Source organism: Engystomops pustulosus, chromosome 8, assembly GCF_040894005.1.
Source record: "Engystomops pustulosus chromosome 8, aEngPut4.maternal, whole genome shotgun sequence".
NCBI classification, from domain to species: domain Eukaryota; kingdom Metazoa; phylum Chordata; class Amphibia; order Anura; family Leptodactylidae; genus Engystomops; species Engystomops pustulosus.
The window spans coordinates 79,472,996-79,500,667 of record NC_092418.1 but is presented as its reverse complement, the minus strand read 5'-3'; the positions used below and the strand labels follow the sequence as shown (position 1 = coordinate 79,500,667).

Below are 27,672 nucleotides of genomic sequence, written 5' to 3'. Positions count from 1 at the left end.
TGATACCACTTCCCAGTTTGTGCTCAAAGGGAATCTACCACCACGATTCTACCTATAAAGGTAGAACGGGTAGTAGGTGCATGTATGGGACATGAGGATAGCCCTTTTTAGAGCTAATCCTCATGTTCCCGCTATCTTTTTGAAAACTTTATTGCCCTTATAAGTAAATTTTGTAAAGCGGCTACTGGGGCGTGCAGTAGCCGGACATGAGGCTACACATCGCCTTACTCCACGCCCCAGTAGCCTTTCTGCTCCTCCTACTCTGACATCTTCGGCACACAGCTCCTCATATCAAGCGCAGAACGCCGGCTTCTCGGACGGTAGAATCGTGGTGGTAGGTTCCCTTTAAGGTGGATTAATATACAAAAAAAATTTGAGCTTAAATTGTACCTTTAAATATGTGTTTGGAAAATGTAAGTGCATAAAGCTTGTTATTGTCTCAATGTTGACGGTGGAGTCCTTCAAATGCATCTTCACTGTGAACCCACTTCCAAACCTGAAAACAAAACAGAGGATCAGCGGATTGTACCATAATGGAGCATACTCAATTTAGTGGTTCTTATAGGAGCCTGCAGCTTTCTTTATCTAGGAAACAAATCCAGTCCTTAATTGTGAGCTGAAAATGTCAAGAACTCACATAATAAACAAAGTGCGTCACCAAATAACGTCACATTGTGCGAGTCCACTACATGGAAATACATTTCACAACAGTGTAATGCTTTACTGCCTCAAGCTTGTAGACATTTTACTAATTTGTGTGATACAGGCAAAACTAATTACATTAGATTCTCATGTAAAGAGGACATGTCAGCTATACCGAAATGTATTTTTAAAAGTTTAGAAATAAATTGGCAAGTGGGTGTCCTGACACAGTCTGATTCTTTTTTTTTCCAACACTATTCTTTTATTCCTCAGTACATTTGTTGTTACAGGGTTGCTTAGAACAAAGTGACAGTATTTTCCTATTATTTGGTGCATCCTCTGATAGGAGGATGACTGCTCTTCTCAGAAAATCAATGAGGGTCCAATGTGGGAAATTCCATTGTCACCTTGAATAAGAGCAATAAAAGTCCCAATGATAAAACAAGCTCTATTCTTACCTTCTTGCTGCCCCTGCAGTCCCAGGAAGCCCAGGAATAGTTGTTCTAATAGCACTGAACACACCACATCCTGGGCTGTTCACTCAATGGCCCAGATATAATATGGCTTTACAGTTTTCTGGTGGAGAAACCATATAAATCTACCCGTCCTGACACCTTTTTGTCAGAGAAACCATGCAAATCTACCCGTCCCCGCCAATTTTTGAGTTTCTACAACCCACACGCTATTTTGGGAGTGTCGCGCATGAACACCAGGCCCGCCACATTTGCTATAGTCTCCGCAAAACTGTTCTGGTGGAGAGTAGAGCAAAAATCTCTGCCAGTTCCGACCTGGTGGTGTTTGCACCACATTTACTAAGAGACTGGAGTCTCTTTGTAGATACGGGCGGTGTAGTGCCAATGGGTAAATTTTAAGATGGACGTTCTAAATGCCAGTCTTAATATATTCCCCCCATTGTGTCTGGCAAAATCTGTGCTGGGGTGATGGCAAACTCTGTGCAGAGATGGCTGTGAGTGGCACCGGTGCCATAGGCTCCCCCTAACTGCCTTATGCTATATACATACAATGCGGAATGGCTATGGAATTTACCATGTGGCAGTTTTATGCCATGATAATATATATAGAGGAGTTCGTCCTTTGCATTGCAAAGGCTGGTTTCCTCACCTGGATCCACAAAAAATAAATGACATGCTGCGGATCATAAATCCTCAGCAAAAATCTGTTACTACTATGTATGTGTTTGGGATTCAAATAAATCCCATACACAATATAGTTACTGTATTTCACTACAAATCTTCTACACAGGAATTCTGCAGTGAAAATATAAACAAAATATTCATATTGGGGCACATTTACTAACAACTAAATGCAGTTTGCCTGTGTAATGTGCAAAGGGTGCCAGATTCAGGATTTCTGGTGCCCACTCTTCATGAATTGGTGCACCTTTAACATAGGGTGTGTGACACATTTTCTGTTGGACTTTGCATGTTAAATCTGGTGCACAGTCCGAGTGAGCACTGGAACGCTCCCCACACACACACACTTTTTAGACACCTGTGCAAGCAGTTTGCACTAAAAAGAATGTGCAAAGTTCGACAGAAAACTGGCGTGTCAGCGTTTCCTTTACATGGCTTTCAAAACATCAAGAAAACACTTTTACCTTATGTGATGTAATTAAAACAAAATTAATAAAAAAAACTTTTAAATACTAAGTGCACCACTTCTATAAATTACTTACAATGCTGATAAAAGGGAAGCATGTTGGAACTATTTAAAATAATATTTTTAGCTGACAGAAACTGAGCATAATACTTTGAATTTTACTGAAATCTTAAACTTTGCTGAACATTTGATCAGATTTTTGTATCTTCTGGTTTCAATTTGAGACCTTCACAGATGCATAATTCAAGAGGAAAAGTTTAAAAAGGAGTAAAAGGATGAAGAATTTCCAGGCTATCCTTGTGAGTGAAATACTGTAAATTCAGCACTTAATCATAAAATATGAATTCAAGCTACGGTGACCTCTACAAAGCCGTGCACAGCGCTGCCATGAATTGTAGCTAGCTTTATTATATGGATTATGGAGATTCAGACTTGCATTATAAGTGAGCAGTATATTTGCATGGCATTGAGGAGTTCCCCTCACTTACTTGCTCACGGTGGGTGCAAATATCTCAGACTGAGACATTACTTTGCTACAAAAAGTTTCATAGCGTTTATTTTTGGCAAAAAAAAATAGTTTGTACTATAAATCATATAAACAATCAAATCTTTTATCACCATTAACAGACACACCATTAATTTCAAAAATTATCTTTTCAATATATGTTTTCCCATATCTGTACAGTATATATTCCTAATTTAAATTATAGAGTGACATAAAAAATGTACGAGTTACTGACCTGCTCTTTATGTGCTGCAAAGAGCCAATGCATTGAAACTTCCCTCTCACCATGATGGCCAGCCTGGTGCACAGAGCTTCACACTCCTCCATGCTGGGAACATAGAACAGAAAGGACATTACTATGTGCAATATGATATTACAGTTAGGGTTAGTTACATTAATAAGAGAATTTATTTAAAGGGAACCTGTCATCAGGAGCCTTTTTTCTGGCTTTCCCATGTCATAGAGAATAGTGTACACATTGCCAAAGTGGTTTTTTTTATAATAAAACTGGCTTTTTCGGATAAAATAAAAGTTAGATGAAAGTGTCCCATGGGAGTGGCCAGTGAGGAGTGGTTTACGCCTGCCCCCTCGAAACCTTTCCATTATGCGTCTATTTTAAATTTACAAAAACACCCATATCCCTCCTATTTGAACCTATTTGTCCTATTGGACACTGCTCTGCAGAGAGAAACGGTAACTTTCATCTAACTTTTCTTTTTATCGTAAAAAAGCCAGTTTTATTATAAAAACACTTTGGCAATGTGCACAGTATTCTCTATTGCGGATATGAGGGAGCCAGAAAAAGTGCTCCTGATGACAGGTTCCCTTTAAGTATCATAAACGTAAGCAACTGACAAGTGGGGATAGTTCCACTCCTGCCCTCCTTACTTTTGCTTTGCTCCATTATAGGAGGAAGAAAATAATAAAGCCGAATGTTGAACCCCTTCCCAACGTAATAGTATGGCACATGTTGGGAGGGGGAGGAACAGAAAAGGCTCACAGGCTTCTCTGTACCATATTACTGCAAACACCCACCGGTAACACCGCGGTCAGCCCTAAGAAAGCTGCCGGATAAATCCCGGTGGCGCATTGGTGACGCCAAATTGGATTTGATCACTTGTGAGGTCATTCGGGGGGCAGCAATCAGTTACTATGAGAGCCTCTGGTCATACAAAGACCTGAGGCTGTCTCGTTTTAACCCATCTATTACAATGTGCGATTTGCAGATTGTAATAAAAGATGTGGAAAATCCCCATATATACTGTAGTATGGCAGTATGTGAAAAACAGAGTTACATTACCCTAGGGGGTCGGAAAAATTGTACACAAAAAAGAGTTTTTTTTCCCCCTAAAACGGATATACATAGAAATAAACAGTAAAAATCATAAACATGTTAGGTATCGCTATATATCCCAAAATGTCTGATCAAAAATATAATTACGGTTATTTCTGGTGTTTAGCCCGGAACGGAAAATTGCACCAAGTTTTTTTACATTTTGACAAAATATAAAAACTTCAATAAAAAGTCATCAAAAGGCTGTACAGTCCTTAAAATGGTAGTATTGAAAACATAATCAAAAGTAAATCAAAATGACACCACCCAAAACTCTGTACAAATGAAGTATGAAAATGTTGAACACACCATAAAACCTATACAAATGTGTTATCCCTGTGATCGCAATGACCGAAAGAATAATGTAGACATGTCATATGTGGACCACAGTGAAAGCTGTTACATCCAAAAATGGTGCACAATTTCATCACATTTGGAATTATTTTTTTCAGCTTCCCAGTACATGACAGGGAATATTAAACACTGTCACAATGAAGTGCAATTTGTTATGCAGAAAACAAGCCCCTATACAGCTCTGTAGATGGATATATAAGGAATTTATAGATTTTTGAAGGTGGGGGCAAAAAATAGAAACACAAAAATGAAAAAGAGCCAAGTCATTTAGGGGTTAAAATGTTTTGTACTTAGAGATCATATGTCAGATCTCGATCTAGATTTATCAGGGCTTGTACATGAGTTTTTTGGTTTACAAGACCTAAAATAATCATAAAGCACTGTAAACTACCAGGCATTGCAATTATTATTCATATAATGTCACCTCCATGCCATGGGGGCGAGGAGCGAAGTGAAGGGTGGCACGGCTAAAAATTGGTACAATAAAATAATAAAATATATACCCCCAGATGTGGCAGAAGTGTCTTGATCTGCAACACTTAACCCCTTTACAACCAGGCCCTTTTTGTTTTTTTCATTTACATTTTTCACTCCCCACCTTCAAAAATCTATAACTTTTTTATTTTTACACGTAAAGAGCTGTGTGATGGCTTGTTTTCTGCGTAACAAATTGCACTTCTTATTGATGGTATTTAATATTTCATGCCGTGTACTGGGAAGCAGGAAAAAAATCTGAATGCAGTGAAAATGGTGAAAAAACTAATTTGCGCCATTTTCTTGTGCGCTATTGTCCTCACCTCCTAACACAAAATTGCCCTTCAACCTGTTGAAGCAAATTGAGGCAAACATCTTAATTTATTGACACAGCCCAGGGATGCTTTCCTGCTGCACTTTTCAATTTCTTAAACTTGACATGTGCACCTCAATATGTCATATTATAGTAAAGAGCAAGAGGGATCTTATATGGCGCTCAAAATACTGCGAAAACTAAGACATGTGCAGTCATTATGTGATGGAATCACAGCACTAAATCAAACAGAGCTGGTGCGCTGGGTCCATCTGATTTATTATCACTTGTACATACTCTTCCATATCCTCTCAGAAGACATCGGCTATGCAATCCCAGATCTTTAATTTCAGATTCTGGAGAGGCTTATTAGGTGATAAAATGGAAATCAAGAGATAAGAAGCAGCGAGAAGCAGCAGAATCAAAACCGTATAGAAAAGATTAACAAAGAAATATAGATTTTTTTTTAAATGGTATTATTTTTCTGCATCCCCAGTTCTCACAATAACTAATAATGTTAAGATCCGAGACAAAACCACTGATGCACCATTGTACTGTATCAATGATATATCTTCATAAATAGCTGCATTGCTTGTTTTATAAATATCCCCATTCACTGAGTGTTGTGTATATACTGCCTGCACAGCTAGAAATCAGATGTTGTTTGATAGGGATGCATTCATTATTATGGCAGAGAGATGGAAAAGTTCTCTTTCAGAAGTTTGGCTTGGTTTTAGGCTATTGGATGCTCAATTTTCAGTTTGGAAAAAAATGAATAGAGAATATACATGAAAGGAATGTTAACACACCCCAAAGGAGGAACATTAAAACTCAATGCTCAAAAAAATTTTCAACATATCGAAAAAAAAAACACTATTTTTACTTTTGCTTCTGTTTTTTACTGTAAAAACACCCAAATGAAGCAGTTACTGAAGAAAAATTCTACTCCTCAACCTTTGCAAAGGTCAAAATCTGCAGCTTTGAATGACATCTTTTTCCACCTCTACTATTAATGACCTATCCATAGGTTAAGCAGAAATGCAAAACAACCATGTACTATACCAGAATAACAATCTTTATTTAATATGGACAACAAATAACATATACACCAAACCAATAAGACCAATAAAAACATTTAAAAAGGAAAAAGATCCTATATAATTAAACCCAAGGGAGGGTCGGGCACATGATAAGGCCCCCAGAAAAACACCTCCCTACCCAGCCCCACACCCTGAGCCTGTCCAGCAAAATAATAAAAGCTTTTTTCATGTGCTCAGCTTTCAATTTCATGTGTAGTTCTTCCTTGAGATTTTTATTTCTATCCATAGGTTAGATGATTGTTGGGGTGGTACCCCATGCCTAAGCACGGTACTGTGGTGCCTGGATATCCACATCAAAAGTGCTGGTTTCTTAGAGTTAATGGGGCACATTTTCTTACAGAGGTGTGATCCTCTACGAGAACGCACAGCTGACGCCATTCACTTACAACATGCTCCCGATATCCTGCATGTGTCGCTTCCCCGATCATGTCCGCCGGAGTTCACCATCTTCTTCCCGATGTATGTAAGTGCATTATATGCGACACAATTTTAAAGTTAAATCCCACGGTTTGTCCGAATCCGTCGCATGCGACAAAAACCCCTGTTAAATGCGGCGCAAAATGGGAATTGCCGGGAAACCCAACGGAAACGTGGTCTGCGGACCCTTAGTAAATGTGCCCCAATATGTTTTATTAAAAAATTTTTTACTGTGCCCCATATATTGACCTTTCATATGGTATCAAAACAGGAACAGCATCTGTTAATACTTTTATAAACGTTTCCTGTACAGAATGATGGCAAACATAGGTATTTTACATCATTACATTTTACCCTAGAACAAAGGTCACCCCGTCTATCCATTGTGTGCCTCCTGCCAGTAGCTGGTGTATGGACTCACTGGGAATGCTAGATTTACCACTTTTTGAGGCCTTTGACCATTTCAACTTTACAGAACTTCATACTAATAAAATGAAAGGCCAATCTGTTTAATGACAATGTGCTATACATTAAGGAGTTAATAGCATTGGCTTGGAAAACCCCCTGGAAAATTTCAGTGAAAGTCACTTTGAGATGCAAATTCTTTTCCTCAGCTTGTGCATGGAATTTAAATCCTATCCACTTTGCTGCAGCTATAAATCTCTAACGTTTCTCTACATCACCAGCCTTAAAGGGATATTTCAAGACTTAGAACAGCACAGAACAACATAGCTCCATCCTCTGTGTTGTGTCCGTGTCTGGTTATTACAGCTAATTTCCCATATACTGGAATCATTGCGAGGTAATTAGAATTAATTCCAAATCTAGTTCAGTTATTAATATTTTCATAGGGAACAATTTCTTGTAGAGCATAATTTTTGTGACAAGAATATTATGTAGGAATAACTATTTACCTGTGAGATGTCAGTATCACTGCACATTTTTCTTTGACTTCTTCAGAGATGATTTTCCACAGATGTCTTTTTGTTTTTGGGTCCATTCCTGAACTGGGTTCATCCTAGAGGCAATGATCATTAAGTATATTATTACCACTTGGTATATGGCAGACTACTTTATAATAGTCTTCTGTAGTTGTTACTGTGTAATGTAATATTCGGTAACTGGTGAAATACTGTTGCACTTACCAGAAGGAGGATGGAAGGCCTTCCCACGAGGGCGAGAGCGGTCGAGAGTTTGCGCCTAGTGCCACAGCTGTAATTGGCAGTGATCCTGTCTTTGTATTGTACAAGTTGTAGTTTATGAAGTAGCTGATTGGTTACCTGTAAAATCAGACACAGGATAAAGATATTAATGAAAATGCAAAAAGGCTTGTCTACTTTGACAGTCCCATTTCTAATACAAGTTTACCAAGATTAACGGATAATGCATGGTCTTCCTTCTGGGAAACAAATGAGGCAGTAGATATCAGACTGAGAAATTCCTATAAGGGCTTCAGTACAATTATGGTGGCTATACAATGCTCTACATCCAAGGGTTTTTTGCCCGTTCACGTCCTCTTTCCTGAAGGCCACACACCCTTTGTTGGACAAGTCAGAAAAGTGCCAAAAATGGTCTAAAAGCATTGATACATGTGTCGTAAGGCAACAATGAATTCCCTTCATAATCTGTAGATATACCACATATTATCCAGATGTGAATGGCCCTTTAACAGGGTATATGCAGCAAGAAGATATTTGAACTACAGAACCCATTTTATAATCTTCATCAATTTCTTTTTTTTACTTTTTTAAATTAGACAAAAAAAGTTCCCCTTTTTTCTAATGTGTTTTTAATTTCTGATTGTAAATTTTTTAATTCTTATTTCTAGCCCCAAATATAGGGTCTACCATCTAGCTTGAGCATCTGCTTTACAACATACCACTCATTGGGGCTTATTTACTAAGGGTCCTGCGGCCGCATCTTCGTCGGGTTTCCCGACTCTTCAGGGATTGCACCGGGGTTTGTATCGCAATCGTGCCGTGGGGGGGGGGGGGGGGCGGGTCGACAGACGATCCAACGGATTCGGACTACGTGCAGGATTTAACATTGAAATTTTGTGTCGCATCCAAGCAATTACATACACCGGGAGGAAGATGGTGAACTTCGGCGGCCCTGATCGGGGAAGCCATACATGCAGGATATTGGGTGCGTGATCTTCATGAATCACGACAGAGTTCATCAGTCTGGATTGGGGATCGCGCAGGGACCGGGTAAGTAAATGTGCCCCATTGAGTTCTATGCAGTGTTTTCTAGGTATGTTCTGTGCAGGTTGGATGGTTTCTGTATTCTTCTATTGTAACCCTGCCTGTGATATAACAACTAATGCAGGGAAAACCCCTAGAAAATTGGCAAGGTTTCAGTCTATTATTATGCTTGGAACCCAGAGTAAAAATTGCAGGATACTGTATGTTACTTTTTACGTAACACGGATAGTTTCTCTTTAAAAAAGAAAAACATGGCTTAAAAATCAGTCATTTTCCGGGAATGCTTTAACTTTAAGAGTAGAATAAACATTTAAAGTGAACCTGTCACCAGGAATGTCTTTTTCAGATGATGACAGGTTCCAATAGCATATGTTATGCTAATTTTAAAAAAGCCTTTGTCAGCATTCTGAATCATTGCAGTAGTTTAAATAAGTTTAATTCACATTACTCCGTGGTAGTGATGTGTTGTTCATGAACAAAGAGCCGGCTCTTTTGTGTGAATGATGGGAATTGGCTCCCTTCAGTGAGCTGAGGGCTCACTTAACCCCTCCTCCCATATGCTCATCACCTGATAAAATAGGGTTAAAAGTGGTGCAGAGTGGGGGACTGGGTGGACTGAGGCTCCCTATTATATATTTAGAATAAGCTCTTTTTAGTAAGCAGAGCCTAAAGATCCTGCTCACTGAAAGGAGCCATCATTCCCATCACTACTCCCTGGCTGTGGTGAGTCCCATCTGAGGGGACAGCTGCAGCCTGTGCGTGCCTGTGTCAGTCTCCTCTAATGCAGCTCCCTTCCCACTTTCTGTCATGTGCATTGAGCAGGAAGGAGAGGGAAAGGATGGTGTAGACTAGGGGAAGAATGCATGAGGAGTTACAGGCACACAAGCTGCAGCTGCCCCTACTGCGGGACTCACCACACGTTGAGGACAAGTAGCCAGGTAATGTGAATTAAACTTATATAAAGTACTGAAATGATTCAGAATGCTGACAAAATACATTTTTAAATTCAGCATAGCTAATCCTATTGGAACTTGAATGAAATTCTTGTTGACAGGTAGGCATAAAAGTCACACGTGGAATATTGAATTGGTTGCTTAGAATGTTGTGGCATGTGAGGCAGATGGATCAGGAATTCATATCTGTTGTATTGCTCATATTTAGCATTAAGCTTTAATAAAACCAGCTTACATGTTTTATCCTTCTTTCCGGAATTCCATATACCCGGGCATAATAATATAAATGTTCTTTTCCAGTCAGCAATTCATCTAACGCATCCTCCTGTGGACAGTACCCAAAAGACGACCAGTCTTTGTTGAATCCCAAAACATTCACCAAATTCCTGTGTGGCAGATACATTAGAAGTCAGTAAGCAATGTGTTATTCTGCTCAGTAATGAAAAACATTTGTAGTACTGGCAGATGATATGTACCCGAAATGATTCCTGACTTGGATATTTCCAAATGATGGTGCTATATCGCCGGTCAGCATTTTGAATGTTGTTGTCTTCCCAGCACCGTTCACGCCAAGGAGCCCAAAACACTAAAAGATAAAAAATATTTTAATTAACCGTAGTACCAGAGTACTGAACCTGAAATATTAAAAACAGCTCTTAGCTATAAATAACAATCACAAAATAAAGACAGAAATTTGCTCTGCTCCTGTATCTGCCCATGTTCACACTACCTTGCCGTGGTGCTGCAGCTAGGCTGTTTCTCCTGGTTGAACGCTACAGCAATTGGGGTCATTATAAAGGGGCCCTGCAGTGGAGTGTAGCATGGTGTATTACACCATATGTCCACACTTCAGCAATTCCAGAGTTATTCAAAGAATGTGTCTTCTGCCAAGGGGAGAGGTGTTACTCATTGGTGCTGATAGCTCCTCCTCTCCAACTTCTCTGCCCCGGTGTCATTTCTCGCTGTTGTTCTGGTTTTCTATTAATGAATTACCGAACTTGTAACAAACAATCACTGTCATGTTCTCATCCCTTAGAGCAAGGTATTGTGGGAGAGTATTCAAGTACCTGAGACTGCAGCTCTGAATGTGACTGGAGTATCAGAAACGATATAACAACAGATTGATACTCTAGTCACACCCAGAGTTGCAGTCATCTGAGATGATGTAACAGTAGATAGATGATTTACATTCTGGAAGTGACTGGAATATCAGAGACTATATAATAGCAGATTGATACTCCAATCATATGCAGAGCTGCAGTCATCTGAGATGAATCAGCTCTGGATGGCACTGGAGTATCAGAAATTATAACAATAGATAGACAATTGTAGTTCTGGATGTGAATAGAGTATCAGTGTTGCTCTAATGTCAGATGTAAGACTGCTGCTGGAATTTCAGAGATGATATGATGGCAAATATAACACTGCAGCTCTGGGAGTGACTGGAGTATTAGAGATGACCTTATGCCTCTAGAATAACAATGGCTAAGTGCCTTAATTAAAATCATATTAACTCACACATATGATGTCTTATACTAAGAATGTTGTTTGTTGCCTATAACAACCAATCAGAGCTCATATAAATGGCCCATAGCAAAAAACACACTGAGCTCTGCTTGGTTTCTATCCAAGCTAACTGCCACAGCATCCGATAGACAAATGGCTTCTAAGGTTACCGTATTTTCCGGGCCATTAGGCGCACCGGAATATAAGGCGCAACAGTCCGATGCGCCTTATATATGTAATAATTCCATTATTACGGCGGAGGTCCGGGGGCGGAGCGGAGACCCGACGGGATGCGACGGGACGCGACGCCGAGAAGAGACGCGGAACGCGGGGAAGGTGAGGGGGAGGTGGAGAATAGCATACTTACATAGGTCCCCGCTACCGGAGACAGCAGATCTCCAGCGGGAACTGCAGACCACGCGGCAGAAGTTGTTCTTGCCGCGTGGTCTGCAGTTCCCGCTGGAGATCTGCTGTCTCCGGTAGCGGGGACCTATGTAAGTAGAGTCCACTGCCCTCATATAGGGCGCACCGGACTATAAGGCGCACTTTGGATTTCCAAGGAAATCCAAGGCTTTTAAGTGCGCCTTATAGTCCGGAAAATACGGTACTAAGCATATTTTGGAAAGCACAGGGTGAAAATTTTTACTCAAAATATGATCTATGACGTTTTCAAAGGAAAAGACTGTGCAAAATTTTGTGATTGTAAATGCAATGATGCAGATTCCTTTAGTGGATATACATACATACACTATATATAGTAGATTTATAGATGAATTAAGAATATATTGTCGCTGTTACCTACTAACTAAAGACAAATACCCAGAATTGCATTGAAAGTGGTCTTCTAGAAGGCTGATCATTTCACAGAAGGCAGTAGACATAAAATATGATGAAACTGTAAATCTTTCACAATAAATATGGTCTGGATAAAGGGATGGTCCCTTTTTTCAAAATGTTTGTATATAGATAGATAACTAGATAGATATATATGCTGATAATTCAGTACGCAGTGTTTATGAATTGCTACTTACCTCTCCAGGTGGAATTCCCAAGGTCATGTTGTTTACAGCAATATTATTCTTGTAGACCTGATAGAAATTTTTTGTGAGACCTTGCAGAAGCAAAAGATCTCCATTAGCATTGCCCGATTCAACACGATTCCTTTCATCTTTTACATCTTCATCCTCCTGAAGGGTCTTCATTTGTATACTGTAGTGCTTCAAGAAATTCCTCTTCACAAATGTCCTGGTGCATTAAATAAATAATACTTCAATTCAAGCGGTGAGGTAATCCAAACAGCCGTCTTCCCATTATTACAGGCTCTCTCTCTAATTCTCAGTTATATATTCCTTCTTTTGTGGCGAATTATTGTTATAAAGTTTTTAAGTCTAAAAAGGATTCACTATATAACCCATCAGTCAGGTGAATTATTTTGATAAAATAAGGACGTCAGTGTGGTAGGTCTGTAATAAACCAGACCGGGTGCTGGTCTGATTTCACAGACACTCTAATCCCATATGAAACTGCAAAACGATTAGGGGCATATATACATTGCTCTTTATTCATCTGGAGGTGGTATGGAGTGGTGTTTTACCACATCCTGTGACATTTCGGTGGAGCATCCCCTAGACATCATATGTCTAATGAAACTTCAAAATAACTAACAATATCTGGTGAAGGGGGCTATCTCCCAAAATGTCACAGGATCTGGTCAACGCCACTCGATACCACTGAGCAAAGGATCTCTGTTCTGGGTCATTTTGTAGTTTTGTATGGGAGTTCAGCACCAAATGATAAGATATTGCCTATTGTGGAATCCCAGGACTGCTAACACATATGGACTTTTTTTGAACTGTTTAATACCGGGACCAATCTAATCCTGTGTGAACTGTGTTATAACAAATGTCTTACTAACTTCATTACAAGAATACAAATGAATTGATGCACTGTTGTATATGTATCTACCAAAGCAACTTAAAAAAAGTGATTCAACTAATGGAAAGTGGTGTGGTTTTTTTTTTTGCTGGAAAATATTCTCCTACATCCATCCATCCATCCATCCATACATACAATCTACCTGATGGATAAGACCCCATAATATGTACAATAATAAGTCAGCCTATTATTTTATAGATTGATACAATTAGTCTTCCTATTGAAAAGGTGACAACTTTAAATGTACCATTCTCCCCCCAAATTAAGTTGTACTGCATCATAATAACTTATTACTGTTGTTGACATCGTACTTGACTGCCATTTACACCTGGTTTATTTTATGTGCCAAACTTCACAGTTTTAGGACATCTTGTCAGAGACACTTACTTTACACTGTAGATGATCCCATCATTTATTAGCAGTCGTACGATGAAGCAGAATGTCCCTTGGACAACCATGGCCACATACATGTAACCCAGAATATCCATCCCAAAGACATTTGCCTTTTCATAATTTCCAAAGATATGTAATTGATCTTGTATGGCTTGTTGTTGAGACAGCGTTATCAACCCATACCCAAAGCAGAATTGAGGGAAGATCTTAAAAACGTTTATGAGGGTGTTGTAGGTGTTATTTAGGCTCTGCAAAAACAACATAACACATGGAGTGGTAAAGACCTGCCAATACTTAACAAATTTTGGCATGATTTGGCATGAATTCACAACATTATACTAACTCATGCATCTTTACAGGTCGATTTAGATATGTGATAAATACCTCATAATTTGCGTCACTTGTGCTAGTTTGTTGGGTGAGCATATAAACCACAGACGAGGAGATGATGGTATTAATGCCAATGAACAGGTTGATACAGACATAGGAAATAAAAGCCATTCCAGGGTTCTTGAAGGTTCCAGCTATCAGGTACATCCATGAGAAAGTAGCGTAACTAAAAGACAAAAAAAATTGTAGTTCTCCAACTGTGAAGATAAGGGTCATGTAGCTAGACCTCTAAAATACAATGAACTTACCCAAACAAAATAAATAGTAGGGACACGGCTCCTAGGTTCAGATACTCATAGAACGCAGGTAGCTTGAAGGCCGCTATCATTGCTATAGAGAGTGCGACTGGGATGAAGTAGATTGCCTAAACAGGTAAAAGTAGGAATTGCTTGTTACTTACATATACACATTAAATATTTCATTGTAGTAGAGAAAGGTTTATTTAGGGTTTTTTAAGTGGGGAGCTATATTTATATATTTTTTTAATTTTCATATTTTCATATAAGAAAATATTCCCCACACCATGACACCACCACCACCAGCCTGAACCGTTGATACAAGGCAGGATGGATCCATGCTTTCATATTGTTGACGCCAAATTCTGACCCTACCATCCGAATGTCGAAGCAGAAATCGAGACTCATCAGACCAGGCAACGTTTTTCCAATCTTCTACTGTCCAATTTCGATGAGCTTGTGCAAATTGTAGCCTCAGTTTCCTGTTCTTAGCTGAAAGGAGTGGCACCCGGTGTGGTCTTCTGCTGCTGTAGCCCATCTGCCTCAAAGTTCGACGTACTGTGCGTTCAGAGATGCTCGTCTGCCTACCTTGGTTGTAACGGGTGGCGTTTTGAGTCACTGTTGCCTTTCTATCAGCTTGAACCAGTCTGCCCATTCTCCTCTGACATCAACAAGGCATTTCCGCCCACAGAACTGCCGCTCACTGGATGTTTTTTCTTTTTCGGATCATTCTCTGTAAACCCTAGAGATGGTTGTGCGTGAAATCCCAGTAGATCAGCAGTTTCTGAAATACTCAGACCAGCCCTTCTGGCACCAAAACCATGCCACATTCAAAGGCACTCAAATCACCTTTCTTCCCCATACTGATGCTCAGTTTGAACTGCAGGAGATTGTCTTGACCATGTCTACATGCCTAAATGCATTGAGTTGCCGCCATGTGATTGGCTGATTAGAAATTAAGTGTTAACGAGCAGTTGGACAGGTGTACCTAATAAAGTGGCCGGTGAGTGTATATCCATATTGTCAAGGGAACTCTTGTGTATGTTCTTACTAGATGGGAGGAATCAGCTCCTTATTCAAAGCATGAATGTACTTTTGATTTTTTCTACCCAAGTCAACATCCAAAAGGTCATTTAGTGGGCAGCTATCACCTCTAGAGAGTCCTTTTGGTGACAAATATCTTTTTAAGGAAATATAGAAACGTAATCAGGCATGATAAACCAAGGGAAATTGGTCACAGATTCAGGCACTGTGACTGCGGTAATCTTATATTTCTTATGCATGACCCCCTTCCTTCTAAAATCAACTTTGAAAAATATACTGATGAGGTTGTGCCCTCCAGAGCTCTGGCTCCACAGGCTGTTACACTGTGCCAGAAGCTCTTCCTCCCTCCCACTGTGTGATAAAATTGAGGAAATATTGAGGAAATATCCTCCTATACAGATCTGTACATTGTGTGTCTATGCAGGCTACATGAACTCACATCTGCTCTCCATGTGTGGGGTTAAACAGCTCTGAGAAGTGAGGATTAACCCCTTTACTTGCGGCTTGATGTTTGAATATAGTGCACATAGCATAATACATCCAGGGAGAGAGCAGGGTGGGTTAACACTCACTCACAGCTGTGTGAACAGTAGAAGAGAGACCCATCTTCAATTTCAACAGATTTGCTTAAGCAACCACGAAGTAACATTGTAATTAAGGGGAACATTGAAGTTTGTTTCTTTACAAATTATGGAGAATTTCTAAATTAAGTATATTAGAAAAATGTTTACAACCCCCCCCCCCCCAACATACAATATCAAAAGTATTTTTTCACCAATTTCCCTGCAATACAATTTTCCCTTCATACAGCTATTTACATGGAAAAATAAAAAATGGATTTTTGAATGTGAGGAGTGAAAAATGAAAACACAAAAAGGGGTTAAGAGGTTAAAATAGGAAATACTAAAATACCCTTCTAGTCATAATGTCATATTTTTTGGTGTAACATTTTACTGTACTGAGTTTAGTTTAGCTCTGCCTTCTAATAATCCTTTGCTTGGATTGCATTGCTATTACATTGCACTGGAAATAGTATTCTAATGTGTGTCTAAGACCTAACATCATTACTTACATATTTTGTAGAAAAATACTAAACATTTAATGTATGTCACTTAAAAAATTAATTTAATAAAATATAAAAAAAAAAAAAACCTATAGAGGAATTTCAAAATGCTTTATACAAAGTTGCCTTGTACAGACGGTCCCTTATTACTTAAGGACACCTAACTTACAGATGATCCCTAGTTAAAGACAGATCCCTCTGCCCCCTCTGGTGAAGCTATATAGATGCTCACCAGAGGTCAGAGAGATCATAACTATTTAGTACGACGTTTCGGTCATCTCGACCTTTGTCAAGTAGGATCTGACTATTATAGCTTGTAAAGTGGAGGGAAGGTGAGGCTGCCCAGGATCTGTGAAAAATTACTCTTGTATCCACATACAATACGGTGAAGGCTTTGCAATGTGATATATTCACTAAAATAAAAAATCGTTTGAAAAGATCTAAAAAACCGGTGTGTGCCATGTTCTTCAAATGACAGAGGCCTGTCCTTCGCTGATCTTCTTAGTGATATACCTTGTCACTGACAACTCCAAGGTCAGTCATGGAGTTTTGGCTCTGACTGGGCCTATTAGGGTTAATGAGGTGTAAGAGACAAGCAATGTAGCCACAGTAGCACAGACAGAGTTGGATGACTGGAGACATTTGACTTGGCTCTGGATGCAGCATCACTTTCCTAAACGTATCCAGCTGTCTGTGATACTTAGAAGGTTTCTATTAATTATTCATATCATACTTTCCAAATATTACATTATGTGTACAGGGCAAGCATTTTGCTTATCAATGTTAACAGAGGCAAAAATATAGAACATTACAAATAGCAAAGTATAGATAAAAAACTTGTAAATATAAATATAAATTATCTTATGAACACACCATTATGTCACAAAACATTGTATTATGGTGTAGGCCCTCTTTGTGCTACTAAACCAACATGGAGGACATCTACCACCAGGATGAAGGATTGTAAACCAAGCACACTGACATACTGGTGTGTGCCGCCTCTGGCAGGATCCACTCTTCTTTAAGCTTCTTATGCCCTTTTTTGTAAAAAAGCAGGGTATAAGAAGCTACAAAAAAGAGTGGATCCTACCAGAGGCGGCACACACCAGTATGTCAGTGTGCTTGGTGTACACTCTTTAATCCTGGTGGTAGATGTCCTTTAATAATCCATTGAGAAATTGATTTTTACATGAAAGCGCACTTCTAGTAAATCATTTAGATCTTTGACTTTGTGAGCCAATCTTTCCTGGATTGTGCTGATATTTACAGGAAATACCATAGTTGTGCAATTAGATTGAGACCTGGGCAATTTGGGTGTTAAGTCAACTCCAAGTCAACTATCTGCCTTCTTCTTTAAACCATTCATCAACAATATCTACAATGTTCTAGTATTTTTTTAAATAGTTTTTTTAATCTTAGGCAACATTACCTGATCATCAATTTGTACTACAATTACAATAGCCCTATTATAGGAACAGACTAGACAGGCCAGACAGGCCATTCATCCTCACTCATACGCCTTATGGCCACAAACTTATGCTTTATGTAGCCTGTCCGTCATCGGCTTGTAAGCGCCTCTCACAAAGCCATTGACAATATGAAAATAATACGGCAAGGTCAGTCAGAAGGCTGATGGTGCAGTGACTACAATGGTCGCGGGCAAGTAGAAAAACATTCCCTGTGTGTTAGCCAAAAATAGATGTGTGTATATATACATATATTCATTATATTAGTAATGGTGTATATTTACCAAGTCATAAAGGAAATTTGTCAGCCAGTAGCAAACTTCTCCAATCCCAGCAATGTGCTGTAACCTCTTTGACCCATTGTGATACTCCTTTACCACATATGTGACAAAACTTGCAGTAGTGATGGAGTAGCCAACCAGAATGGAGAGTGCCACCAGGGTATTCACCAATACAGTGGTCCTGCGAAGAGAGAAGAATGAGTCTCTGAGGGGGAGCTCGCAGTCGGCAGATGGGAGCTGTACACTTCTTGGGATCCTCCATTTCTCAACTATTACTTATGAATAAAAACACAGGGAGCACTGCTACACAGTTGTTAAAGAGATAAATAATGGTGCCTGGAAAAGCGGACAGGTAAATACATCTTCTGCATTACTGCGGCACGGCTTTTAAATTATGAGTGTGACCATAATACCCAGAAACGTATTAAAGCCCTAACAGAAAGAAGCTCTAGTTTTGCTTAGAGCGCTTTTTAACAAAGAAGCTAAAAAAGTGTCTAAACTACTCAAAAACTTGCTGTACAGTATGTCAGTTGATTGATGCAAATTACGTCAAAATATGGTACATTTTTCTATTAGTTGATCTGTCCCAATATTTTTAGAGACTAGGTAGGGCCGCACATTCAGAAATAATGTGTCAGGGTTCTGGGCCTCTGGACCACCACGAGAGGTGGTAGAACCCGCCGCAAAGCGGGATGGTCTTGCTGCGGCTGGGTACCACCAGGCCGTTCCACAGGTGCGACTAACCCGCGGTGGCAGCCAAGGTAAAAGTTCAGAACACAGTCCAAGCCCGGGGTGACAGCGGGAGAAATAAAGCAGGAAGGAACACTGGAACACACAATAGGAACACGGAACAGGAACATAGAACAGGAACACAGAACAGGAACGCTGGAGCACAAGGACACGGGAACTGGAAGGCTGGAGAATGGAGACACAGGAATAATGCAGGGAAGCTTTCTCTAAGGCTATTGGCTCAAAGATCCGAGGAAACCCAATAAATTCTTGAGTGCCGGCGCGCACTGCATAGGGAGCGGGGACACGCACATGGCCTAGTCCAGATGGGAGCACGCTCATGGGAAATTAAGTGAGGGCCCGGGGGAGCCGTGCTTCAACGGGGAGGGGCAGAGGTGTGATCGCAGGGGGCACCCATGACATAATGGAAAGTATCATAATTTTGTTCTGAACTAGAAACCTGCAGCTGGAAGGACAATTTGGTAAGAATGAGAATCTTGTATATGTATGTAATTAAAACATGAATAGAAACGATCTTACATTGTTCCTTGTGTTATATCTCCAGGGAGAGGTGCGTTGTAGACTGAAATACCTGTAGAAAACATTCAATAGTCAAGTAAGTAATAAATCCTATCATACATGGTGACTGGCTGTTGATCTTACCGCACTTTCAGGCAGAAATAATTAATAAATGTTTAGGAGAAATAATAGTGCAGAGTTCTCAAAAAATTTCTTGAGGATTTTTATTATATAAGATACAAACATTTACTAAAACTTCCCTTAATTGACCGATTTGGCCAGCAGCTATTACTTCCAACATGCACATGCACACATGGCTCGGATAAGCATGCATGTGTTCTAGATTGTCAGAGAGGAGTAAGTTGTTGCTGCTGTGAGAACAAACCTATGTAAGAATTCCTGTTTTCCCATGTCACCAAGCATTATCTTTATTGGGTAGCTTGCAAGGCCCCATCCTTATACATACAGTAATATAATTTTGTTGCCCTAAATTGAAGGGTATGGTTGACTTTATGCTATGAATGCTATATTGAGCATAGGGATTAATTATGTAACTGGATTAAATAATATTAGGAACATATAGCTAAGGCCTCATGCACACGACCATTCTTGGTGGGTCGTTATTTGATATTGTTTTACTTACTGTATTGTGAAGACTCTGTGCTTGGCAGATTGGATCTTAGAAGAAAGTTGCTGAAGCTGTTGAGGAAAGCTGGCAGACTGTGAGGACCCTCGTTGTTATACCACACCTGGGTATAAAGACAAACAGTCATGAGTGTGAAATGCTGGAAAAGCTAAAAATGTATTAGTAAAGCTGTTATAAGGAAAGACAACCAACCTTATAAGGGGTGTCCAGAGGATGAAAAACATGTCTGCTTTCTTCCAAAACAGCTTGATCAGATGTATTGGGAGGATTGTAACTAAGCACCATTCATATTTATACAGCTGAGCTTAAATACCAGCACAAACCATGGTCTGGTGTGGCGCTGTTTTTCAAAGAAAGCAGCCATGTTTTTTTAACTTCTTGACAACCCCATTCATTTCCACTATTGTTACATTAGTAATAAAAGCATATTCAACTGCTGTTTTTTGGCAAATTAAAATGTACCAGTAAATGAATTACAACATATTATAACATATTCCATTTTATATAATTATTTCTTTACTATGTTAGAATTAAAGATTTATAACTGAGGGGATGAATGAACTTGTGTAGATACTGAAATTCTTCCCAATGACCACTACCTGTGATGAAAAATCAGATACTGTAAAGGTCACTTGAGGTGAAAACATAGCAAATAATACTGGGCATGGACCCACCAATGCAGACTATATCATGAATAGAAAAAAATGCTGAATGAAACACTAGGTCTTCTTGTGACAATCACTGATAACCAAGATCCATGATCCAAGTCCATGGAATTCGATGGGTGGTAGTGGTGCCCATCGTCATTTTTCTGCTCTTAAATAATAGATGTTGACTTACTGTAAACCATCCTTCCACAAAAGTATAATGCATCTTCTTGTCTAGAATTTCTCTAATTACCTTATTCAGAGTCAGGTTTGCAGGCAGTGCTATCAAACTGTTAATCTGTGACGTAGGAAGGCCGAAACTCCATCCTCCATACCTACAAACAAACATACTCAATCATACTGACAATCAAATCCCAAACTTTCAGGTACGATTACAGATATCTGCCATTGTCCATAACCATGGAGGACAGAAGATATGCTTGTGTCACTGGCATATGAGATATGAGCTCTAAGCATGTTCTGATGGCAGGAGAAAATACTGCCAGAGCCACAGGCACAGACAGGAGTAGGACCTACTCTAAAATTTGCAGCTCAGGCAGTCGGCTCATACGTGGAGGCATGTAAATTTAGACTGTGGGTGTGGGGTCATAGAAATATATGAGGATGTGTGTTAGCCATTGAAACAACATTATTTGTGTGCCTGAGCCCTTTCTCCATTAGGTTCTCCTATGAGAAAGCTGGGCTGCAGTAAGCTACATATTTGCATGTGGCATTTTATGGAAACAATAACTTGATGGGTTGTCTATGCCATAGCAAGATACAATTTCTGTCATTGTTATTATACTGTCGGAGGGAAGTTCATATAGGACTAGGATTGGAGACAACAGGGAAGACATCACCTGTTCTGTGTTTAAAAGATTCCCCATGTATGAACATGTTGGACACCCATGAATGTGACATGGGGTAGAAAAGCCTAAAAGGGTTTCCAGGATTTAAAAAAACACCTGTCCACATGTTGTGTTGCTGTCCCAAAATAAAAAGCTGCTTGGCGTGGGTTTGACTGCTGGGACCACCAACCAATACAACGGGTGGAGCAGTAGGACAAAAATGCCCTTCCACTCCATCCACTTACTATATAAGTGCCGGAGTTAGTGGACACTCGGTTGAATAAAGAATAGAATGGAGTCACAGGGTGACTGGAGTTCAGGTTGAGAGGGTCCCTTTCTCATGTTATCATCTTGTGGATAGGGGATAGCCTCCAAACTTGGATAACCCCTTTAAATTAACTAATGCATAATACCAGAAATAAAGTTGTGGCACAGATTCCACTAGAGAACAAACAGGTTTTTCTAATTTCCATTAAAGGGGGTTGCTCGAGCTACACCTGGTTCTTTTACTTTTCATGTATCCAGGTTTTAAACACATTTTCCATATACATCTATTTGTGGCAATGATGGACCAGCTATTATACATAGCTCTCTGGGAATGAAGTGGGATGTGAATACACTTAACATTGAGGGCACACCTGCTGTTAATGCACATGTTTGTCTGAGCATCGTATGTCTATAAGGAGATATGAAATAGCTCGGCTAAAGATGTCAACTCAGAGATGAGATTACACCAATTGGTTTCTTGTTTTCCTCCTATGCGGACATTTAAACATTTGTAGAAATAAAATGGTAAAAAATGCATTTTTGTATTCTACTCCAGCAGCAAATTTATAAATATCTCCACATATCTGATATATCTGGATGTTCTGCCATTCCACATTACAATACATTCAACCATTTACATAACAAAAATAGAGAAAACCTGTGCTTATTATCTTTATTTCCATAGAGATATAGATCGAGCTATTATGTTTTATCTCTAAACTGTAAAGAGTGAAAGAGAAAATATCTTCAATATGAAAGAAGAAAACGGTCTTAGACCAAACAATGGAGGATAAACTTACCGCTTCTGGGCAAACTGTAAGGCTGTTGTGATGAGATAGTCCTCCAAGCTGCTCCCAGTGAGATTGTACATCATCTGTTTTGAGTAAGTCATCCGATGGGGAGGAACAACATCAGCGGAATTACATACCTGGATGATACAACGTAACAGACTTAGTACAAAGGAAAATGCAGTAGTGGACCGGCACAACATGAAGGACTTCACATGGGTACAATGCCAAAAAGACTTTCTTCTTTATTGTTTAAAACATCATATACATGAGGATGCAGAATGGGTTGACGCGTTTCGACGGAGACCGTCTTAATCTTAACCTGTCTGTCCACACACCGCGCTCACTTTTAAAGCTAATCAGCTGGGTGGTGTAAGGAAGGAAACACCCTCCTTGTTTAATCACCACCTGATCCGGGCCGTGCCTCCAGGTCACATGACAACTTCCTCCTCCTACTACGTCACGTGATCGGGAGCACGGACCGGAAAGACATAGTGATAGTAAGTAACCTTATTAAAAACACAGACTTTATATTCATAAAATATGTCAAAGCCTCTTATAGTTGCACTATACAAAAAGATTGTGTGGGCTGGACATAAGTCAAAGTACTGGGGAACTAAGGAGTCATATTATGATGCATTACGATTCAAAAATACACATGTCGATTCTGAAATATTTTACAAGTCTTAAGGTTCCAAAAGAAATGACCATGCGTCACCTAATTACTAAACAAGGAAAAAACACCGTAAACATTATACATGAAACTTTATGTGAACGAACCGTTAATACGGAAAGAAAACATCTGGATAGATCTCAGTCATCCTAATGGGACAGGGAGAAGGAAAAGAAAACAGGAAAAAACAGGAAAGAACAACAAGGAAGGGGGGAGATATCTACCTAATAGAGCACATACAGGTAAACACTCACTCTTAGTATGTCAATATGATGTCATGTCTCTTGTTCATACCTTGTGGTGCTCTGCTTTCCATTACAAAAATCCAATAACTCTCCCTATTCAATAGTTTCCTCTTCATGTTTCCGCCCCTGATTGGATGTATCACTCTTTCAAATCCTATCCATGTAAAGTGACATGACGATTTGCCATGTATTTCTCTGAAATGTTTCGAAGCTGCTGAGATGCCTACAGACTCATTGGTGATGTCTGACAAGTGACGGCGTATCCTGATTTTGAGAGGACCTGTAGTGTGACCTATGTATTGAACATTACACTCTGTGCACATGATGGAATATATGGCATTACTAGTGTTGCAATTGAGATATGACCGAATGGGATAATTCCTATTTGTGGTACATGACGTGATATTCGTGTCAACCGTGACGTATTTACATGCTTTACACTGTGAATGGCCACATTTATAACAGCCCTTGGTGTTCAACCAAGTCGGGTTGGTTTTTCGGCTGTTGAATAAGCTAGGTGAGAGAGCACTCCCTATTGTAGGGGCTCTCTTTGCCACACACTTTATGCCTTTGTTCAACATGGTGTACAGACTGGGGTCTTGTAGTAAGATCGGGACAAATCTATTAACTATTTTCGTAATTTCTTTGAATTTTCTGCTGTATGTTGTGGTGAACACTATGGGGGTGTTAAATTCTTGTGTTTCAATTTCATTTTCTTTCCCCGTGTGTTTGTGATTCTCTCTTAGTAAATCTTTTTGTTTAATATTACAGATCCTGTTTGACGCTTCAATTACGGATTTTTTGTAACCCCTCTGGTTAAGTCTAAATTTAAGGTTCTTTCTCTCCCTTTCATAATCATCATCATTGGAACAGTTTCTTCTAAGACGTATCAATTCACCGTATGGTATATTTTGTGTGACATGGGGAGGATGACACGATGACGCTAATAGAGTGGTATTTCTTGCCATCTCTTTCCTAAAGGGCACACTTCTAACCCTATTGTTCTCTCCTGTAAGGGTTACATCCAAAAATGGAATTGAATTTCCTCCAAACATGGACGTGAATTTAAGATTCATTGGGTTGTCATTGATATAGTTTACAAAGTCTGTAAACATTGTTTCTGAACCTTTCCACACCCACACCAGGTCGTCTATGTACCGACCAAACCATACAATAGACGCCTGATGTGGGTTGGATGGTGAAAAAATGTATGTCTCCTCCCATTGGAGACATGGGGGAGAATTTGGCCCCCATCGGGGCCCCCTCCACTTGCAAGTAATATATGCCATCAAAATAGAAAAAATTATTTTGAAGTAAGAATACTGTGGTAAGAATTATATATTCCTTCAACGCTAAGCTGTAGGTACAATATCTATCAAGATGTCTGCGTAAGAAAAAAAGACCCAATTCGTGGGGTATAGATGAGTATAACGCGGTAACGTCACATGATGCCCATTTGAAATCATTATGCCATTCAAAATTTTGCATAATTTGTAGCAAATGTTTTGTGTCCCGTAAAAACGAGGGGGTGACTCTGGTAATAGGCTGAAGATAGTGATCCAACCATTCACCCAGTCTCTCACCCACTCCTCCTATCCCAGCCACTATAGGTATAGACTTAGTACAAATGTTTTCTTTTATATACAATTATTTCAAAACTATTAGTTCTTAGTAAGATTAGCGGTGGGAGAATGGGCAAATTTGTGAAAATACAAAGTGAGAAACAAGGCCTTCTTTGTAGTTGCTCTCTGCTACGAAATTTTGCTATCTAAACTCGACCTCCATTTTAAGTTCTATTTACTCTCTGTGTGTAGGTGAACACCTGTGAACACTTCCTCCTGGAAGACAGTTACCTTAATCTAAAATAGGACACTTCTTCTTTTCTGACACATCAGTTTTATAAAATACAGTGGGTACGGAAAGTATTCAGACCCCTTTAACTTTTTCACTCTTTATTTCATTGCTCTTTTTTTTTTTTTGCTCATTAATGTACATTCTGCATCCCATCTTGACAGGAGTTTTTCTCAGCCGCAGGGACAAGTCGACTGGTTACAATTGAAGGAAAGATGAATGCGGCCAAGTACAGAGATATCCTGAATGAAAACCTCTTCTAGAGTGCTCCAGATCTCAAACCGAAGCCGAAGGTTTATCTTTTCACAAGATAAAGACCCTAAGCACATAGTTAAAATAACAAAACAGAGATTTCAGAACAACTCTGTGACCATTCTGGACTGGCCCAGCCACAGCCCTGACCTAAACCCAATTGAGCATCTCTGGAGAGACATGAAAATGGCCACCACCAACGTTCCCCATCCAACCTCAGGGAACTGGAGAGGATCTGCAAGGAAGAGGCAGGGGATCCCCAAATCCAGGTGTGAAAAACTCGTTGCATCATTGTCAAGAATATTCATGAATGTACTGGTTTAAAAGCTGCTTCTACTCAATATTGAGCAAAGGGTCTGAATACTTATGACCATGTGCTATTTCATTTTGTTTAATAAATTAACACAAATATCTACAATTCTTTTTTCTGTCAAGATGGGGTGCAGAGTGTACATTAATGAGAAAAAAAGAACTTTTTTTGATATCACCAATTGTCTGCAGTGAAACGAAGAGTAAAAAATTTAAAGGGGTCTTTAAATATTTTCTGTACCCATCTAACAATTCTGAAGCATCTTTTCCTAGGTCTTACCATTGTACTGCTCCTCTGTTATTCATCCTAGGTATGTAGAAATATATCGATTGTCTCTTGCTCTGCACCATTATGAAATGTTTAGGGAGATACCTTTATTTCATGGTGGAATGGTAACACCCATTTGTCAAATAATTAGGATGAAAAATATAGTCACCATCATTTTGAGCTGTCTTTGTCAGGGGGTTATGGTGTATTTTACAAGGATTATGCAGTCATATTCTAGCTTCATCTAGTTCTATTTGTACCCAGACAGGGCATTATAGCTGTTATCATGTCTGCTATCTTAAAGAGAGCCTTATATGGTTTAGAAACCCAATAAAGACGTTCTACAATGATCAAAACAATTCTTTAAGTAGCATCGTGCTAGAGCAGTGATTTTCAACCAGTGCGCCGCGACACACGGTCGGGTGTGCCGCGGGAAAAGTTCCCCAAACTATGGTGCCCCCTGTGTTTTGTTTCCCGGCAATGCACAGCGATGCGCAGTCACGGCTTCTCACAATGTAGGAGACGTGTACAATAACACATGCGCAAGCTTTGAACCTCGAGCGACAAAATGACGTCACCGAGGCCGGCGCATCATCCTCAGAGCGGAGAGACTCTCCCATTTGCTCACCGCTAAGGTAATGCCCACCAATAATGCTGACTATATGAGCTTTTGCCTGAGTATATGAACTGTTAGCAGAATACACAGCATATGAGCTGGTACTTTTAGTACTCCAGCAGTATACTGCATATAACAATGAGAAATGTAAAATGAGAAATACTATAGTCATGAGGCTGGAGTACTACATGTACCAGCTCATATGCTGAGTATATGAGCTGGCACTTGTACTCTGACTTCACGGCCATAGTACTTCTCATTGTACCCCTTTATTTTGCAGTATATGAGCCACATAATAATCAGCGCCAAATACTAAAAACAGGGAGAAACTGAGAACTGTTGAGCTTCGTCTGTGTCTTTCCACCATTCCTGCCAGGATATCTCTTATGTGTTTATCGAAACAGGCCCAGGTTTCACACTGAGTGAGTAAAATAAATTTAGAATCTATATTATTAACTATATGTATAATATGACTGTTTTAGTGTCATATTGTGCTATTTTGGTTGGTGGTGTGCCCCAGGATTTTCTAAGTCAAAAAACGTTGAAAATCACTGTGCTAGAGTAAAGGCACATCATTTGCAGCAATAATATGCTCAGTTAGAGCTGTAATTTTATGTCACGAGTAATAACTAACTCCACATTGTATATAAACTAAGTAAACAGCAAAAAAAATGTTCTTGCTCTGAATGTTGCTAATTGCTCTATTTACAGCGAACATGACAAAAGAAGCAGTCATTCCGAGCTGTGCTAACAATGAAACAATACACCGAGCCACAGTGCATCTC

At 39.5% G+C, this 27,672-nt stretch overlaps 1 protein-coding gene across 1 annotated transcript in view; it reads right to left on the bottom strand.

Moving 5' to 3' along the window:
* Nucleotides 1-27,672, bottom strand: part of LOC140075450 (glucosylceramide transporter ABCA12-like) — a 68,446-nt gene that overhangs the window by 2,980 nt on the left and 37,794 nt on the right. The window contains exons 16-30 of the mRNA XM_072121389.1: nt 22,686-22,813; nt 21,024-21,105; nt 20,121-20,226; nt 19,499-19,550; nt 18,233-18,410; nt 14,388-14,503; nt 14,134-14,305; nt 13,744-13,997; nt 12,453-12,666; nt 10,392-10,501; nt 10,151-10,301; nt 7,904-8,038; nt 7,673-7,776; nt 3,003-3,095; nt 391-496 (exon numbers count right to left, since the gene is read on the bottom strand). Coding sequence (XP_071977490.1) covers nt 391-496; nt 3,003-3,095; nt 7,673-7,776; nt 7,904-8,038; nt 10,151-10,301; nt 10,392-10,501; nt 12,453-12,666; nt 13,744-13,997; nt 14,134-14,305; nt 14,388-14,503; nt 18,233-18,410; nt 19,499-19,550; nt 20,121-20,226; nt 21,024-21,105; nt 22,686-22,813 — 2,001 coding nt within the window. The remainder of the gene's footprint in view (nt 1-390; nt 497-3,002; nt 3,096-7,672; nt 7,777-7,903; nt 8,039-10,150; nt 10,302-10,391; nt 10,502-12,452; nt 12,667-13,743; nt 13,998-14,133; nt 14,306-14,387; nt 14,504-18,232; nt 18,411-19,498; nt 19,551-20,120; nt 20,227-21,023; nt 21,106-22,685; nt 22,814-27,672) is intronic.